General features: G+C 51.3%; 1 protein-coding gene across 3 annotated transcripts in view; it reads left to right on the plus strand.

Moving 5' to 3' along the window:
• The window catches only part of ZNF516 (zinc finger protein 516), a 100611-nt gene extending 94800 nt beyond the window's left edge, over positions 1-5811 (plus strand). For all 3 annotated transcript variants that reach the window (XM_055559011.1, XM_055559010.1, XM_055559012.1), the window contains one exon: positions 1686-5811. In XM_055559011.1, coding sequence (XP_055414986.1) covers positions 1686-1745 — 60 coding nt within the window. In that variant the 3' untranslated portion in view covers positions 1746-5811. The remainder of the gene's footprint in view (positions 1-1685) is intronic.
• The last annotated feature ends 11795 nt before the right edge of the window (positions 5812-17606 follow it).

Consider the following 17606-nt stretch of genomic DNA (forward strand, 5'->3'; position numbering starts at 1 on the left):
TGGCCTCCAAATTCTGTTCTGGAATTGTCATTCACATGTGAACCTACTTTGTACTACAGAACACTGCTTTAAAAAAATCATTGTTGTTCACTTGCTAAGTCGTATCTGGCTCTTTGCGACCCCATGGACTCCAGCACTCCCGCTTCCCTGTCCTTCACCATCTCCCAGAGTTTGCTCAATAAAAAATCATTATTTACTAAAATCCTTACTTGATTCAGATTTCCTCCATTTTCCCTTAATGTCCTTGATCCTTTTCCAGGGTCCCCTCCAGGATACGACATTATATTTAACTGTCATGACTCCCTAGGTCCCCCTTGACCATGATTTTCTCAGATTTTCCTTGTTTTTTCTTTTTTTTTTAAAATTTTGGCTGCATCATATGGCTTGTGGGATCTTAGTTCCCTAGCCAGGGATCACACCCAGGCCCCGGCACTGGAAGTGCCGAGTCTTAACCACTGGACTGCCAGGGAAGGCCCCAGAGCATTGCTTTTTTGAATCTTCCTCCGGTCCCACCTTGCCATTTTTTCAACCTTTTCTCCAGAGCTGGTTCAGACCCTAGGGTTTGCTGTTCTGGTGTGCGGACCGGACATGCCCAGTGCCTCTCTGTGGATCCCTGAGAGTTGCCCAGGCTGCCTTGGAAGGCATTACAAGCTCCTCCTGCTCGTGTGTCACGTTCGGTTCAGTCGCTCAGGCATGTCCGACTGTGCGACCTCATGAACCACAGCACGCCAGGCCTCTCTGTCCATCACCAATTCCCAGGGTCCACCCAAACCCATGCCCATTGAGTCGGTGATGCCATCCAGCCATCTCATCCTCTGTTGTCCCCTTCTCCTCCTGCCCTCAATCTTTCCCAGCATCAGGGTTGTTTCAAATGAGTCAGCTCTCTGCATCAGGTGGCCAAAGTATTGGAGTTTCAGCTTCAACATCAGTCCCTCCGGTGAACACCCAGGACTGATCTCCTTTAGGATGGACTGGTTGGATCTCCTTGCAGTCCAAGGGACTCTCAAGAGTCTTCTCTGACACCACAGTTCAAAAGCATCAATTCTTCAGTGCTCAGCTTTCTTTATAGTCCAACTCTCACATCCATACATGACTACTCCTTGACTAGATGAACCTTTGTTGACAAAGTAATGTCTCTGCTTTTTAATATGCTGTCTAGGTTGGTCATAACTTTCTTTCCAAGGAGCAAGCGTCTTTTAATTTCATGGCTGCAGTCATCATCTGCAGTGATTTTGGAGCCCAGAAAAATAAAGCGTTCCACTGTTTCCCCATCTATTTCCCATGAAGTGATGGGACCGGATGCCATGATCTTAGTTTTCTGAATGTTGAGCTTTAAGCCAACTTTTTCACTCTTCTCTTTCACTTTCATCAAGAGGCTCTTTAGTTCTTCACTTTCTGCCATAAGGGTGGTGTCCTCTGCATATCTGAGGTTACTGATATTTCTCCCGGCAATCTTGATTCCAGCTTATGCTTCTTCCAGCCCAGCGTTTCTCACGATGTACTCTGCATATAAGTTAAGTAAGCGTGCGTCATGAGTTAAAGCCAGGCATGTCTGCCGGCCGACTAGGCGGCTCTGTGAAGGTCACTGTTTGCGCTTTGGGTGACGCTAAGAAAGTAGTAAGACAAGTGCTCTTAGAAACAGCAAGGCAGTAATGAGTTTTTCTCTTGTCTCTTTTTTCCTCCAGGGGAGAGACCATTCTAACGCAGATGCTGTCCAAACAGTGCCTCTCAGAAAGGGAACCTAGAGATACACGTGGTCAGTTCTGGTGCCGTGACCTCGTCCGCAGCCCCCTCCTGGACGTCCCAACAGCCACCCTGGCTGCCCCATGGAAGACCCCCCCCAGCCGGACACCGCCTCGCATCCTGCAGCCGCCCGCCGGAGCGGAAGCTGAAGGGGGGGCTTCTTGTCACGTGTCTAAACATCGGCGAAGATGCTCTTCTTAGAATTACATGTAGATATTCTATACGCATCCACGTGCTCACCAACCATAGTCCGTGTTTTTTTACAGTAAGCGAGGTGTTGGCAGGCACGGTAGGAACACAGAGCATCTGTATCATTCAAGACATGTTCGAGACACTGGAAAGATGCTCGTGTGTCGGACAGACTGGAGCAGCCACGCAGGATTTTGGAGGACCACGGGGGTGACGTCGGGACTGACGGCGGGGGGCCAGGAGGGCGGGGTGCTGATGGATGCCCCGGCCTGTCCGCGTCTTAGTGCGTATTTAAAATAGTAAATAAGAGGCAGGACGGGCATTCAGGTGCTGTGGAAGCAGGCTGGAAGGGGCGGCGGGGGGCCCGGGTGACAAGGTCCTCCGTTTTCAGGGGTCCCACCACCTGTCCCAGCTGAGTTCCCCTCCCATCTGTGCCCAGTGAACCCGAAAGAGGTGACGCGGCCGTGGGAAGGCTTTGACTGTGTTTCGGGAAAGAGCACTAGTTGAACACTAAGAAAAGCAGGCTTCTTTGTTTATTCTCAGGACCTTCTGGTAACAGGGCTACATTCTGCAAACTGCTTACAACGGAAGACTGCCCGTCTTAACAAATGATCTAGCCACTGAACCCCCCCACCCCCAACCTGGACCCTTTGAGTCAAGCGGGAGAACCCCTGGAGCAGGTGGGGGGCCAGGTCACCCCTGGGCCCTGGCGCTCTGGGGTCCTCCTGCACCCCCGCCTTCCCGTCCATCTGTCCCAGCAAGTAGGCGTCTTTTCTTCTCGGGCCTGGGGGCCTCCACTCGTGAGTCTCCTCGTTCCCAGACCGGGGAAGCCCCCAGGCCCGTGGGTGGGGGCGGCTTTACATACCTCTTCCTCAGTCACGCAGAGGCAAGTTTTAGCGGGGGGTTAAGGCCCGTAAGAAAGGATCTTACGCCTTGCAGTGTATGCAGTTAAAATTGTACTCCGCAGAGATAAATGTTTTCTTTTCCCGTCGCCGTGACACTGTGTGTGATGGCGGGGTTTCTGAGACGTTCAGGTTTTTGCACATAGCGATCTTATGCATTATCACAAGTTACTGCTGCCTTGAATGAAAATGTTCTGTGAAATTTTTTGCAAAAGCTTTACTAGGTTTTTTTTTTTTTTAATTGTGAAATTTTGTAAAGGCAGGAAACGGATTAAAACGAGCATGCTAAATATATTTTTCAAAAAAGCAATAATTTTACATGTACAGAAATTATCCTAACCTTTAATACTGGTGAGAGCGACAGTTTACTTAATTCAGTAATGGATTAGTGCAGTTTTTGTAGAAATGGGCTTCGGATACAAAGAATTGTTTAAACACACACACATACAAACCCTGAAGTGTGGTTTTCCTGTTCTAATGATTTGTTGAATTATATTATTATTATTATTATTGTTATTGTTGTTGTTCTTAGTTAATGTTTGGTTCTGGATTCTACTTGTTACTGAATTTAAATTACTTGACGGTTCAGGTTACTTTGCAGCATTTGCAAACGATGCAATGTAACTGGCTAGCTTATATCTATAAATATATATACATGTATGTACACACACATATATATGCATATATGTGTATGTATATATATATAACTTTTTTACTTATTTTTTCTTGATATTCTTACACGAGATATGTTCCAGAATGACCTGTCGTGTTGGTGTCATTAGGGATGTCCGTGCAGATATGATCAGCGGCTGTAATTGACTGTCCTGTCAAGTTACTTTGAACAAAGCCACAAAGACACATTCCTTTGTTCACGCTGGGAATCAGAATGCCTTTCTGTCGACTTACGTTTGATCACGTCCGTAGTCTCCCCGCAGTGATCATTTCTGCATTTTCTGGCTTTTATTTTCTTGGCTGACAGTGAAGGGTGACAGTTCAGGGCCTGCTGTTTCTCTGTGTTTCAGTTATTAAAGGAGCTCTGTACACAATGTGGCGCAGAGGAGTTGCCTACGTGCGTACCTTCGGAGCCACAGACGGCATCCTGGGAGCCCCTCTGTGGGTAGCCTGCTGGAAGGGGTGCGTCCTGGGGCCCCGTTGGCCCGGACGTACAGCCCGAGCCAGTTGGAATACTTGTTTCTGCCCAGAGCACAGAAATAAAGTTTTCGCTTCATTCAGCAGACGGAGGGTGGGGGTCTCTCCAAGGACACTGCCTCCGAGACAAGCCGTCTGGGGCCTGACTGTGGTTCCTTTCTTCCACTGATCATCAGTATTGTATGGGTTTGCTCATGCGTTGATGTCAGTTCGACCCTAGTATTTAATATGGTTTGTGTTTTACTTATTTATTTAGCCAATGTGGTTTGATTCGCTTTTTCTCGAATGAGGATTTCCGCGTGGTCTCTCCTGTACGTCAGCTTCCGACTGTTACAGACTCTCTACTACCTCTCCTGATCTGCTGTCTCCTTGCTTCTCGACAGGCCCTTGCAGTGTTGGCGTCAGATGTAACTTAGACAATAAAGGGTTTGGTTCTGCACCGCAGCTTCTCCGTGTGTCTCCCCCCCACCCCACCTGCGCTCCCGGCCTGCTGGGCTCACTCCTGCTCCTTCTTGCTCACGCCTCTTCCTCCTCGTCCAACTCAAGTAACACAAATGATGAGCTTATAGAGGTCTTTCAGGTTATTCACTCTTATTCCTTAACTTGAAGAATGAGCATTTCGGTTCTGTGGACACTCAGCCGTTCAGCACCTTCTCCGGGCGTCTGTCCGTCCTGTCTCTCCTCTCCCTCGGCTCCTGGGAGGCCTGGGGCCGTGTCAGACGGATGCGTTTCCCCTGGGCTGTGACACAGTCCAGGTCCTCAGGCCAAGGGGATGGTGCCTCCTAGGCTTTTGAGAAGTTAAGTACCCAGTGCTTTAAGAGCTGCCTCCCCATGGCTACTTACTTATCTTTTAAACCAAGAAAGACACTCCTTTTCATGAAGATGCTCCGGGAAACGGCCCCAGGAATGACAGAGGCCACTTTGGTGACGTGAGGGAGTTTTGTGCCCAGGATGTCAAGAGCGCTCCGTCCCAGGTTGTACACAGACGCCCCCAGGCCGTGTGCGCTCCCTGAGCTGTCACCCAGCTGCACCCTCTGGGATGTAGTCACGCACGCGCGGGTGGCAGGTGAGGAGGCCTCTGCCGCCTCCTTGGGCCGCTGGTGCAGGCTGAGGCACCTTCTCTCCACCAGGAGTCAGGGTGTAGCCCGCAGGGTGGCGAGTCTAGTTAGAGCGAGGTCATAGCTGCACAGAACCTTCCTGGCTTTTCACGGGGAGACTCTCCACCCACATTCCATCTTTAAAGCAGGCAGCGCCCCCCGCCCCCCGCCCCGCTCCGGGAGGTCTGAACAATGCACAGAAAACAGCTGGGTCTCCCCAAGTTTGCTTTTCCACTTTCCAAACGTCTCCAGGCCTGAAGTAGCATGTGCTGTTCCACTGCTTCTCACCTGGGTGAGCTCAAATCGCAGGACATTTTATACACGGAGCAGAAAGGAAGAGAGGAAAACGACAGGCGGGGACTTCAGGCGATGGTTCAGGTGCCCCCGTAAGTGTGTCTTTGTGGAATGACCGAGGGAAAATGTTCATTCTTCAACTTTGCTAATTATGCTTTGAGGCAGTAAAATGCAAAAGACCACAGAATTTGTATTTCTTTTTTTAAAATACAATTTATAACATTATATTTTGTACTCTTTATATTAGAATTTGTAACTAGATTGATGTATTTAACTCTATTTCTGAAAAAAATAATGTTTCAGTTGTGTGACAGAAATATTTAGATAAGACATATTCATTTTATTGGAAATTGAAATCAATAAAAACATCTTGGAGTTCTTGAGTTCTTGAAAAGACCTTTTCCCCTATTTCAGGAGGTGGCTTGAATCGTTTGACAGCCCGTCAGGGTCTAGCGTTTGAAGATTTTTGTTGGCAAACCCAGGTATTAGTGCTCTTAATTTATATGTGCAGAAGAGTTTGGGGGATGATCCCACAAGATGGTTCATCTAAAAACGTGCTAAGATGTCCAGAGGACTTTTTTTTTCAAGTTTTTTGTGGACTCCGGGGCGCACACACTGTTTCTCTTTTCCAGAGGTGACTGTGTTTCTCATTCGCCCCCAGCACCTCTCATTCCCCGACACCAAATACAGCTTTCTTTGATTTGCAGTACATTTTCTGCTCAGATGGCAGAAACAGGACTTGGGGCCCTCGGATGCAGTAACAGAATTTCAATGTGGAAAGATAAACCTGAGTTTTGAAGTGAAAAAGATTTCTGTCTGAGCTGGCAGGGAAAGGCAGGGAGGGTGGGAACCTGAACGTGGCCTTCACATTGTGTCTGTCAGGGAAGAAAGGCGAGGCTGGACAGTGAAGGGGGCATCCGGGGGGGTCACGGACGGCCCCCTTGTGCCCCTGTGTTCTCGGGTGGAAATGAGTTTGAGGGGCTTTCAGAGAGTCTTTAGGTTTTTGCAGACATCAGACCCGGACCGTGTGTGGGATCTCAGTTTATCGTGACTCATTTATTTAGAATCCTGTGCTCCCCCAGGTGGCTGGGTCTGGTGAGAAGGGTGCTGATTCTACGTGCAGAAGCAGCCCGGTTCCCTCTCGGTATATGAAACAGGCAGAAATAAGCCCAGGTATCTCTGTGTCATCAGGTATGCTGAGTTCCCTCCAGGGAACACGGATGTGTGATTTCCATGGATCCAAACCACATACGCACATCTGGAGTGTCCTACAGGTGACTGCACTCTTTGCTCCAGGAAGACAGCTGTCCTTTCTCTCTGTCCATCCACTGGTCACCAAAGAGGCACGTGGGTGTCCCATTACAAGCCTGTGGACATCCTCCTTGGTGGGAATGAGGTGGCTGATGGTGTCTGCACGTTGACTGTGTCTGTGATATGCCTCTCGCGCTGCTCAAGGCAAACGTGGCTGAGCTGCACACACACAAGACAAATCCCTGCGCCAACCCCCCACCCCCCCGTGATGGGACCTTTCCTCCCCCTCACTGACTTGCCGTTTGAAAACAAGAGTGGTGCATTCCTGGTCTGCTACTCATGTTCTCAATCTTGTGTTTTCAAAATGCGAGGTATTCTTCCTAGTGGCTCAAACAATATAGAATCTGCCTGCAATGCAGAGATGTGGGTTCGATCCCTGGGTTGGGAACATCCCCTGGAGGAGGGCATGGCCACCCACAGCAGTATTCTTGCCTGGAGAATCCCATGGACAGAGGAGCCTAGTGGATATACAGTCCATGGGGTCACAAACAGTTGGGACACAACTGAGCGATAACACTTCCACTTTTCATTCTTCAAGAGATCAGCAAAAATACTGAAAAGGGAGTGTGAAACGCCCTGGTGTCTGCCTGCCTGTGTGCCAAGTCCTTGGTCTGTCTGACTTCCTCTCTGCCAACCAGTGTCCCAGACCTGGCAGGCTGCAAGGGCGGGGAGTCCTGCCGGAATCTGGAGTCTGGGAGCACGTGGCTGTCACACAGCCCTCCGGCCGGTTTCTTTTACAGGAAGACAAAAGATACAGTGAAAGGAAGATTGCACTCGGAATGTTCTTTCTCTCCCTCCCTCTTCTCTCTCTGTCTCTCATTTCAACTAAAGAGGACATGATGGAGAGCCCCCCAGCCCAAGCCCCCTCTCCCAAAGGGATGTCAGATCTGCCACGAGTAGGGCGTCCCAGGGAGCCCCTGGCTCGGCTGCCGACAGCTCCAGCCTCGTCAGGGCAAGAGGGTGCTCTCCTTTTCTCGTCCTGGGGTTCATCAACAGGAGTGCCGTGGTCAGGTCGCAAGAAGCCCCATTCCCACTTGACTCTGTGCCTCTCCAGTCTCCTTATTTTCTGTTCAGTTCTGGGAATGCCATTTAGAGAGTCGTGAAGGCAAACTAGATGCATTTCCAGGACGGGGTCACGGAGACTCAAAGAGGGGGTTTCTTTCAGGGAAGAAAGGTGTATGTCACATGAGACAGGAGAGTGGTTGTGAGGTCATCGGAGGTCTGCCCTGAGAAACAGCGAGTTCTGGATGTCTCGCATTGCAGACCTGAGACAGGCAGGTGGAAGGTACAGGCTGACTTGGGCTCAGTAGACAGGATGACCTGAGGGTCCGGCCATTTAACAGTAGGGGGACCTGCCCCTTGAACTGACAGATCTGACCCTGGAGCGGTAAAGCAGAAGCTTGGAGTGAGGGGAGCAGGACCAGGGTCCCTGCATGGAGAGGGCAGGTGGAACCAGATCTCCTCTGACTTGAGGCTCCTCTGAAACTATAGAAGTTGTGCAGAAAGTTTGTAACATTATAAATTCATTCAACAAATTCTGAGAGCCAGCCAGTCTAAGTGAAACCCTCACCACCAGCATAGAAAGAGGAGCAAAATGGCAGCTGCTCGTGGCGATCTCACAGTCGAGGAGAAGGCAGATGTCAGCACGAATTCTGAGCCAGAAGGGTACAAGCTCTGGGGGTGTGGATGTAAGCGGGATGGGGTCCGTGGGGAGAGAGGTCGAGGAGCTGATGAAATCAACCAAATGCCACGTGTCCCCGGGACCGGGAGGCATGCGCCTGAAATTTTGGAAACAAACTTGTAAAATGACTGGGGTAATGACTTGGAATTAAAAATGAAATTTGCATCTGATATCAAACCTTGGTTGACTGGGATCATCTGTGAGAAGATCTTGACATGAGGGAGAGAAGTGACGTGAGGTTCAGTGAGGCAGAGCCTAAGGAGATGCATTCTGAGAAATGCCCCTCGGAACGTTCAGAACATATTTTGACTTGTCAGATCTGACAGAGGAAAGGGACGGGGATCATTGTCAATTATCCCTTGATGACATTAACTCAAAGTGAGGCTTCAGGCAGAGATCCATGACACGTACCAGGGGGAAGACACTGACAAAACCCGGCATCAGCAGAACAGCCTGCATCTGTGTAGACTCCGGGCATCTCTCCTTAGCTCCCGTGTGTGTCTGTCGTCCTTCAAGTTCAAGGACTGGAGACAAGCCAGAGGTGGACAATCCAGGTGTCAAGGGGAAGCTTGAACATGAGACGGAAAAGGTGAAACCTTTTAGGCTGAGAAAGACAAAGGCCAGGAAGGACACAGGCCAGGCAGTTCTGCACAGGTGAATCGTCCCAGTCTAGGTCTAAGCGAGGCCCCTTTCCGTCTCGAGGTAAAGCCAGAACAATGACAACACCACCCTGTGTAAAAGGACTGTCGTGTGCCTGGAACCGAGGTAGAAGTTTTCCTCTATTTTTTAGCTCATTCAAGCCTCAGTGCTCTTCAGAGCAGGCATTATTAGCCCCACTTAACAAGTTAAAAAAAAAAGTAGAAGATCAGAGGTGATGCAGTCAAAGTGACACGGCCAGTGACTTGCAGCTGCACCGCTCTGTTTTGCCTTGACGCCCTGCGTGCAGCCTGTAGGGATATGAGCTTCCTATGACACGTTTCATCTTTTCGAAGCACAGAAACCGCCCCGCCCGTGGGTCACGGCAGCTGTCCGCCAGGTTAGGAGTACAGATACATGGCCCGTGTTCAAGAGACAGATGGGGGAATGTCACCAATCAGAACAGGTTTTGGATTTCTGGGATCGTATTTCAGAGGGATCAAAGGTTCCCTTGGTTGACTTTCTGTACGTGAAGAACAGACACATAGAGGGGTAAGGATGCTGATTTCTGAGTGTGAGTTCAAGTGTGTCCTGTCAGAACCATCAGCCGAGCTCGCCCAGAACCAGCCTTCCCTTCTCTCCTTGCTCCTCCTTTCACACTTTAGACGTCTGCTTCCTCAAAACTACCCCCAAGTGTGGATGAAACCCGTCCTTGTCCTCTGCTTCCTCTCCATCTATCATGTCTTGTCTTTTAATGTCAATCTTCCTAAAAAAATAGTCCACAGTCACTTTACTTCTCCCCATTGCAGCTTTGAATACAACCATCACCTTTGCTGAACTGTCTCATGTTATCAAGGGGGCTTCTCAGATGGCGCTAGTGGTAAGTAATACACCTGCATCGCAGGAGACCCAGGTTCGACCCCTGGGTCAGGAAGATCCCCTGGAGGAGGGCATGGCAACCCTCTCCAGTATTCTTGCCTGGAGAATCTCAAGGACGGAAGAACCTGGCAGGCTACAGTCCATAAGGTCGAAAAGAGTCAGGTACGATTGAATCGATTTAGTATGCACGCATGCAAATTATCCAGGACCTTACAGTTGTAATTGTTTTTTCCTTCTGTTCTACACGTATTCTAACTTTTTAAAATAGAAAAATCAGACACACACACACACTCATTCATATTCATCATCCAGATCCAACAATGACAACATTTTGCCAGCTTGTGTTGGTATCTTTTACTTTGTTGTCATGGTTGTTTTGACTTGGAATCATTTAAGTAATTCCCAGACGCCATGACATCTCAACTGTAAATACTTCAGTGTGCATCTCCAAGGGATGTATTTTTAAAAACCACTCTAGCTGGAATGTTGCATTCCTTATATTCCTTGATCCTTCGGTGGAATTTCTTCCAAAATCTCGCTCCTTGTTGGTTTTCCATCACCCAGAGTCTGAGTCTTGATCCCTAGTCTTATTCTCAGGAGTGAGGTGGTGGATGTTTGGTTGCTCTCTGTGGGGGGTGGGCGGGGTGGATGTGGGGCGGGTGGGTGGGGAGCAGGGGTGGAGACTTCCAGGGTCTGTGCTTGTGCCCTGGGATGCTCTGAGTTGCCTGCCCCATATGGCAGGTGGGTCAGGGTGCCCCGGAGGTACCCCCACAGCTGGAAGCGATTAGGCCGTGAATTCAGAGTGGGGTGTGGGGGTGTGGAGGGAACCTTCATAAAGTGAAGTGAAGTCGCTCAGTCATGTCCGACTCTCTGCGACCCCATGGACTGTGGCCCGCCAGGCTTCTCCGTCCATGGGATTCTCCAGGCAAGGGTCCTGGAGTGGGTTGCCATTTCCTTGTGAAGCTTCATAGCTTCCTGCTAATTTCCCCCTGCAACAGGACTGGCTCCAGTCTCACAACTGTCTGTGTAGCCTGAGGTCAAGTCATGCCCGGGATTTCCTGAAACGCTGGTGGCTCACCGCAGACAGTGATTCTTGATGCTGCTCACGACGCTCACGACGCTGTGTTTGGCCACCTCCAAGCCTGACTCACCCAGTACCAGGGAGATCACAGCTCTCAGCATGGCAGGCCCCCTCCCATCCCCTGCATCCTGTCTGGAAGTCCTGTTAGGGTTCCACATAACCCAGGAGCAGGCTAACGTATTAATGAATCATGTAGCATTTGAACCCGGATCACTGCCCTTGGATTTGGAGTAACTCCTATGGAAACAAAAGAACCATTCAAGGAAATATCTGAAAAGTTCACACCTGTCATGAATACACATTAAGGTTTTAGTTAGGCATCTGCCTGGAAAACGTGAGGGTTTCCCCCAGAGACTATGTAGGCTAAAATTCTATTTAACCAGAAGGAGGTTGGTGGGGGGGGGGGGAGTCCAGAGGGGTCACGTGACCCCACCCCTTCGCACCCACAGGTACTTGGAGTGTGCAGTCTCCATGCACCTTTATAATCTTTCATAGAGAGTGTGCATTGTGCAGGCATCTCTCTGACGCCTATTCCCTGCTGTCTTCACTTTCCCTCTTTCTCTTTCTTCTGAATTCACTTGAATGTTCCCCCATTGTCTGTGGGTTCCTTTAGGAAATACAGAACGCTGTGTTCCTGTATTTTTCAGTCAAAGTTCCCCATGAATCTGATCCCTGCAAAGCTGGGAGCAAAACAGATTTTTCCCACTAGAGTATCAAGCATAACCTTGAATATTGGCACAGTCTTCCCTGCTGGACCCCTGGAAACTTCACATGCATTTAACTGGGGCTCCTTCCCCCTTGCATCTTTTAGTTTGCTGTCTTTTCAAAGGTTTCCCCCTCCCCCCTCCACAGGTGCCAGGTTTGGCCCCAGGGCGGAATCCCCAGGGCTCCTTCCGCAGACAGGGGGCGGGGGTGGGGGACCTGCCCTGGAACCCACGGCCCCTCCTTCCTGGTCAGCATCCCAGCCGCGAGGCCCAAGCTTGTCCTCCCGAAGTTGCCCGCTCCCACCACTAGATGGCAGATGGGGGTCACACTTGAATGTAAAGTAACCATTACAAACTCACATTTTATTCCTCATTTCTGTCATCATACAGGTATTGAGCACCTACAGCATGCCAGACAGTGGGCTTGCTGCCTGGCGAGGGGGATGCTGAGGTGAAGATGTGTGAAGGCACGGAGGGAATCCTGTCCTTGAGTGAGGGCCATGAGTGAGATGGGGTTCCTCCCTCTGTCCCCAGCGTAACTCACGCCTGCCGGGCTCTTGCCGGGTCCAGGTGCCCTGGAGGCAGGGCTGCCTTGGGGGCTGAGTGCCCAGCTGTCAAGTGCTGTTATCTTCTCCTGGGGGCACACCCGGTGATCAAAATGACACAAGCACAAATCTAAGAATTGATGCTTTCTAACTGTGAGGTTGGAGAAGACTCCTGAGAGTCCCTTGGACTGCAAGGAGATCCAACCAGTCCATCCTAAAGGAGATCAGTCCTGAGTGTTCATTAGGACTGATGCTGAAGCTTCAATACTTTGGCCACCCGATGTGAAGAGCCAGTTCATTGGAAAAGACCCTGATGCTGGGAAATACTGACGGCAGGAGGAGGGGGGAGCTACAGAGACAAGATGGTTGGATGGCATCACTAACTCAATGGGCATGAGTCTGAGCAAGCTCCCGGAGATGGTGAAGGACAGGGAAGCCTGGTGTGCTGTGGTCCATGGGGTCGCAAAGAGTCAAGTATGACTGAGTGACTGAACAACACCACCAACAAATCTCAGAAGCAGACGAGTCCTGAAGAAGAGGGCATTGGGAGGCCGGCCGGGCTCCTGAGGACACATTCCCTCTGCCAGAAAGATGAGCATCACATCCATGCTGAGGGCGAGAAGGACAAAGAGCTGGAGGGAAACCCTCCGAGTGCACAGCCTAGGAGACCGCCCCCCTCCCCCCAGCCGCGGGGAAGCAGGGCCAGAGGGGCTCAGCCCTTGAAGGCGGAGGCAGCCGTGGGCAGACACGAGCTCACTCACGTTCATGGGAGGCCACTCTGCCGGCTGTTGGCCGGATGGGTTATCAGGCCTGTGGGAAGCATTTTGGTCGTGGAAAGAAAGACAGACCTCAGGCCCTGGGAGCAGATGGTGCGGCAGGGACTGGGGTCCCAGGGCCCAGGGTGGAGGAAGGACACCCAGGCTCCAGGGCGGACGCGCCCTAGCTCCGGAGCCTTCCTGCCACCAGGGGCCTGGCCGGGGCAGGGCCAGGCCTGAGGCCTCCACGGGGCCCGGGTCTCAGGGCACGTGGATGGTGCTCTTTGCGAAAACGCTGGGACTGAGACCTCGAGTCCTTGGAGGTTCAGGGAACCGGGCAACACCGCTCGCTGCGTGGCCTGCATCGGGTGGAGAGATGGGAGGGGGAAGGGTGAGCCGCCCCCGTCACGCAGCATCTCCGGGCCTGTTGGCTCTGGAGGACGCCAGCACGGCCCACGTGCGAGCCTTCTCTGGGGGCGGAGAGAGATCGCCGGCCCCGCCGCACGGAGGAGGTCGTGGCAGGGGGGCCCCGCGGGGGAGCCTTAGTGGGGCCAGGTCGCCGGGCGGCCAGGATGGCCGGGCTTCAGGGCCGCCTGCCTCTGGGGCAGAGGGCTCAGGGGGAGACGACGGGGAATGCAGGCCCTCTGATGGGGGACTAGAACTTTTTGCACACAGAGAACTGAATGTATTCGTCCGCTCAGGCTGCCTCTCAGAACCCGCACCCTGGGCAGCTTGGACAGCGAGGTTCACTGTCTACAGTCTGGAGGCTGGGCGTCCAGGACCAGGAATTCTCAGGAGGCCTCTCTCCTTGGCTTGGGGACGGCCGTCTCCTCGCCGTGTCCCCACGCGGTGGGGCGGGGTGGGGGGTTCTTTCTTGCTGTCTCCTTCTCTGTTTAGAAGAGCACCAGTCCTGTTGAGTCAGGGCCCCCCAGGAACTCATGGTGTGTTTCCTCAGTCACATCCCTGAAGCCCCATCTCCAGTCACACTGGGGGTTTGGTGTCTACCAGTGGACGCAGGGGGAGCAATCCAGCCTATAGCAATGAAATCTCCCGGGGGCGGAGGGGAGGGAGGGAGGGAGGGAGGGATGCTGGAGGAGAAGGGCGTGGCCATTCAGAGTGCAGCCTGGGGACAAGGCAAGGAGAGAGGGAGACCGCCCCCCTCCGCACGCCCAGGTTCTGCCCTTCTAGGACCCGCTGTGCAAAAAGCCAGACCTCATTTCTCTTCATGGCGCTTGTCACTACGTGTCTTGTGTATGTATATACCTGTGTTTGTTGTTTATTTGTCTCCCACCCTGGAGTGTATTTACCTTTCAGGGATCTGCAGATTTATTAGAGTAGGTTTGTTCTTTCTCCTTCTGAATGATCTTCTGAATGATCATCTTTTCTGGAGTCAGGCATTCTGTCCAGGACAGAGTGAGGTTCTGATGATGTCATCGTCACCACCATTATCACCATGACGACCATCATCATTACCATGATCATCATACCATCAGCATCCCCATCTCTTCTCTATTCCATCATCGTCATCACCGCATCCCCTTTACCATCATTATCACCACCACAGTCATATCATCATCCCCACGATCCCCCTCATCCTCACCATTACTGTATCCTCATGTGTAAAAGACAATGTCCTGAAGTAAAGTAAAACAGCTAGAAAGATGGACCTAAGATTTAGGGAGGAAGCAAGATTGAAAATAAAAATTTGTGTGTGATTAGGCATTCATGGCAAAAGGCAGGAAAATATGCGCACTCTTTAAAGAAAAAGTAAAAATGAAAAAGAGGTCAAAGTAGTATTAGCTGACGACGCCTCTGGAGAAATGAAGGAGGAAGTGCAGCCAGGTAGGGTTCAGACACAGAGCTGCCAGGGGCAGGAGCGTCCATGCCTGAGCGAGAAGAAGCCCGACACTGATCATGATGAGGCCCCTGTACTTTGGAAGAGGCCGGCCTTTGTGGGTGGGGAGGCAGGGGTTCTTGGGAGGACGCAATTGGAGGGTGGGTGTGCGCCTGTCACAGAGCTGGACAAGGCAGAACGCCTGCCACTCAGATGCCTTTGCCCCTCAGCAGAGGGACAAGTCTGGCCCTTGGCTAGACACCTGCTGGGTTTGTAATGAACCAAATTAAGGAGCCTCTTCTGACATGTTTGCTGGGAAAACTAGAATTTAAACTTGCACTATTAATAGAAAACATTTAGAAGCCACTTAAATCGGCTGCATAATTATTAAATAGTCTCTTGGAAGAAAGTTGTCTTTGGAGATTCTCAGATGATTTCTTTTATCCTATCACTTCAGGAAACCACGAGGAAGCATCCGTTATAATGTAAAACTTCAGAGAGAAGAAGAGTGAACTTAATTGTGGGAACTATTGTGATGAGCTTATAATGTCACTGGAGTACTTTCTCATTAAAATAATTTGCAAGGCAATAGGTAAATGACTATGATGTAAAATGTCTGACATCAATCAGGCTGATTATTTTCAGATAAATTCCAGATTCTGTAACTATGAACTTATATATTATAAAACGCTTCTCAAGGGCAGGCCATGTTTATGTGTCTAAGACCTTACACTGTGATTGGTACTTTGATGAAGGATGGGAGGGAAAAGAGGAGTTAAAAAGAATTCGTGGCAGTGTTTCCAAGGTGTTTGAATTTCCTCTGGAATGTCCTGTACTGGATCAATTCTGTCTAAAGACGCGGAAAGAAGTTCCCTATGAGGACACTGTTGGTGACCTTATAGGGACTGTGAAAATTGAGGATGTGCCAAGAAATGTACAAATGTCGCTCTAGTTTTTAAAAATAATAAGATGGTAGATTCACACCATCCATATTGGTTTGCTTGAGCAGTCTTCCAGAGACAGTGTTAAGGAGATGGTCTGAGAGTACCTGGACTAGGAAACATTTCTCAGAAAACTGTCACTGGCCCGTCCACACTGTCCCCTCCTGGCCTGGGGCTGACATGTCACTGTATTCTGGGAATGTCTATGGAATAAACACAAATTATTAAAGAATTATGCTGAGTCTCACCGCATCTCCTCTTTTGAACGCTTTAAAAATAGTAAATGAAAAAATTAAGAGAGAAAGATATATCTGGACGGCCTCAGGGGTCTGACCAGCTGGTCTTGGAGAAAAGTGAAAAAGATGGGGGGCAGGCATACAAATGAAAAGACCCCTCTTAGTGATTTACTTGTTTGCTCACAGGATATTTAAAGAACATCTCTGCAGATCCATTTATGATGACGATCGGATATTTTTAAAGCAAGGGGCCTGATTTGCGTTTGGGGGAAGGGAGTCTGGGAACTGTTATGCCAGCCGTGAAGGATGCGCCGGGGTACCTGGGAGGGGGAGGAGGGGTTGCAAAGGAGAAACCTAGCTCAGCGGGGAAACCAAAGGCTGTGGGAGCGCGTGGGGTCAGGATGTGCAGCGGCCAGAGCGGCGGCATCTGTGGTTACGTCAGGGTAAGGACTTCCAGTGCTAATTTTAAGTGAAGACATGCCGCACGGATGGTTTTCGAAAGCAGACGATAACGCGATCTGAACTGTATTTCTGAAACCTCAACGTGGTTGTTAGGCGAGGAGTGGACGGAAAGCGAAGGCTCGTCTGTAAGAGGGGAGAGGAGGATGGGGCAGCCCGGCTGTGCTGGTGAGCAAGGCCGAGGCGGACGGTGCTGGGGAGGCAGGATGCCGGCCGGTTTTGCGGGACGAGACCGGCGGAGGGAGAGGGATGCTGCGCCGGGATTTCCTGGTGCGCTGTGTGCTCAGTCGTGTCTGACTCTTCACAACCGCATGGACTGTGGTCTGCCGGGCTCCTGTGTCCACGGGGTTTCCGGGGCAAAGGAGAAGCCCGAGGGGCCCTTTTCTGAGGTGGGGGGTCAGTGAAGGGGAGCCGAGGGTCGAGCTTGAGCTGGCCCGCAGTGGAGCTGAGCGCACACCGTCACTTGTGGGGGCTGCCCCTGGCTCTGATGTCTTCCGCATCCACCTGAGAGACTCCTGAAGGTGGAGAAGACTACGAAGTCATTGGCAGCTGACAGACGCTGATGGGGATAAGAAGGAGCCCCTGGCAAACAGTGCAGGGACAAAGCAGCTCGCTCCCCGCCCTTCGCTGGCTGCTGTCGAGGGAAACTCCCGGAGTCTTCTCAGCAGCAAACTCCGCTCTGCATCCCACAAACACGGCCTGCTGCTCTCAGGTGGAGAAGGGGAGAAAGAAAAGCAGGAGAAGGACAGGAAGTTCAGACTGCTCTTCCTCCTCACAGCGGCGCTCCACCCGCTGCAGGGAAGGACCCGCTGCATCGGCTTGATGAGGCAGGTTCCTGTCCACGTCTTCCTGCAGTGGGCTGGGGTGGTGGGGCTTCCAGAAGAGGCGTGTTAATGCAGGCAGACTGTTCGGACAGTGAAGCCTCGGGAACTCCCCGTCTTCCGACGTCCCGGTCTGTGAGTTCCTCTGGACACGCCGAGGCGCAGTGGGCAGCGTCCGGCACGTGCCGGCTCCGCTCTCACACTGAGGCGTGGATGTCAGCGTAATGTTGTCAGCTCTGTCTCGTGGTTGGCACCCTGGAGCAGGTGGCGGGTGCCCTGTGCCCCTTGTGATGAGCTGTAGCTGGATCCGGCTGGTCCCTGCTTGGGTCCTGGGTCCTCTCCTGGTCCA

Source organism: Bubalus kerabau, chromosome 21 (assembly GCF_029407905.1).
Source record: "Bubalus kerabau isolate K-KA32 ecotype Philippines breed swamp buffalo chromosome 21, PCC_UOA_SB_1v2, whole genome shotgun sequence".
NCBI classification, from domain to species: domain Eukaryota; kingdom Metazoa; phylum Chordata; class Mammalia; order Artiodactyla; family Bovidae; genus Bubalus; species Bubalus kerabau.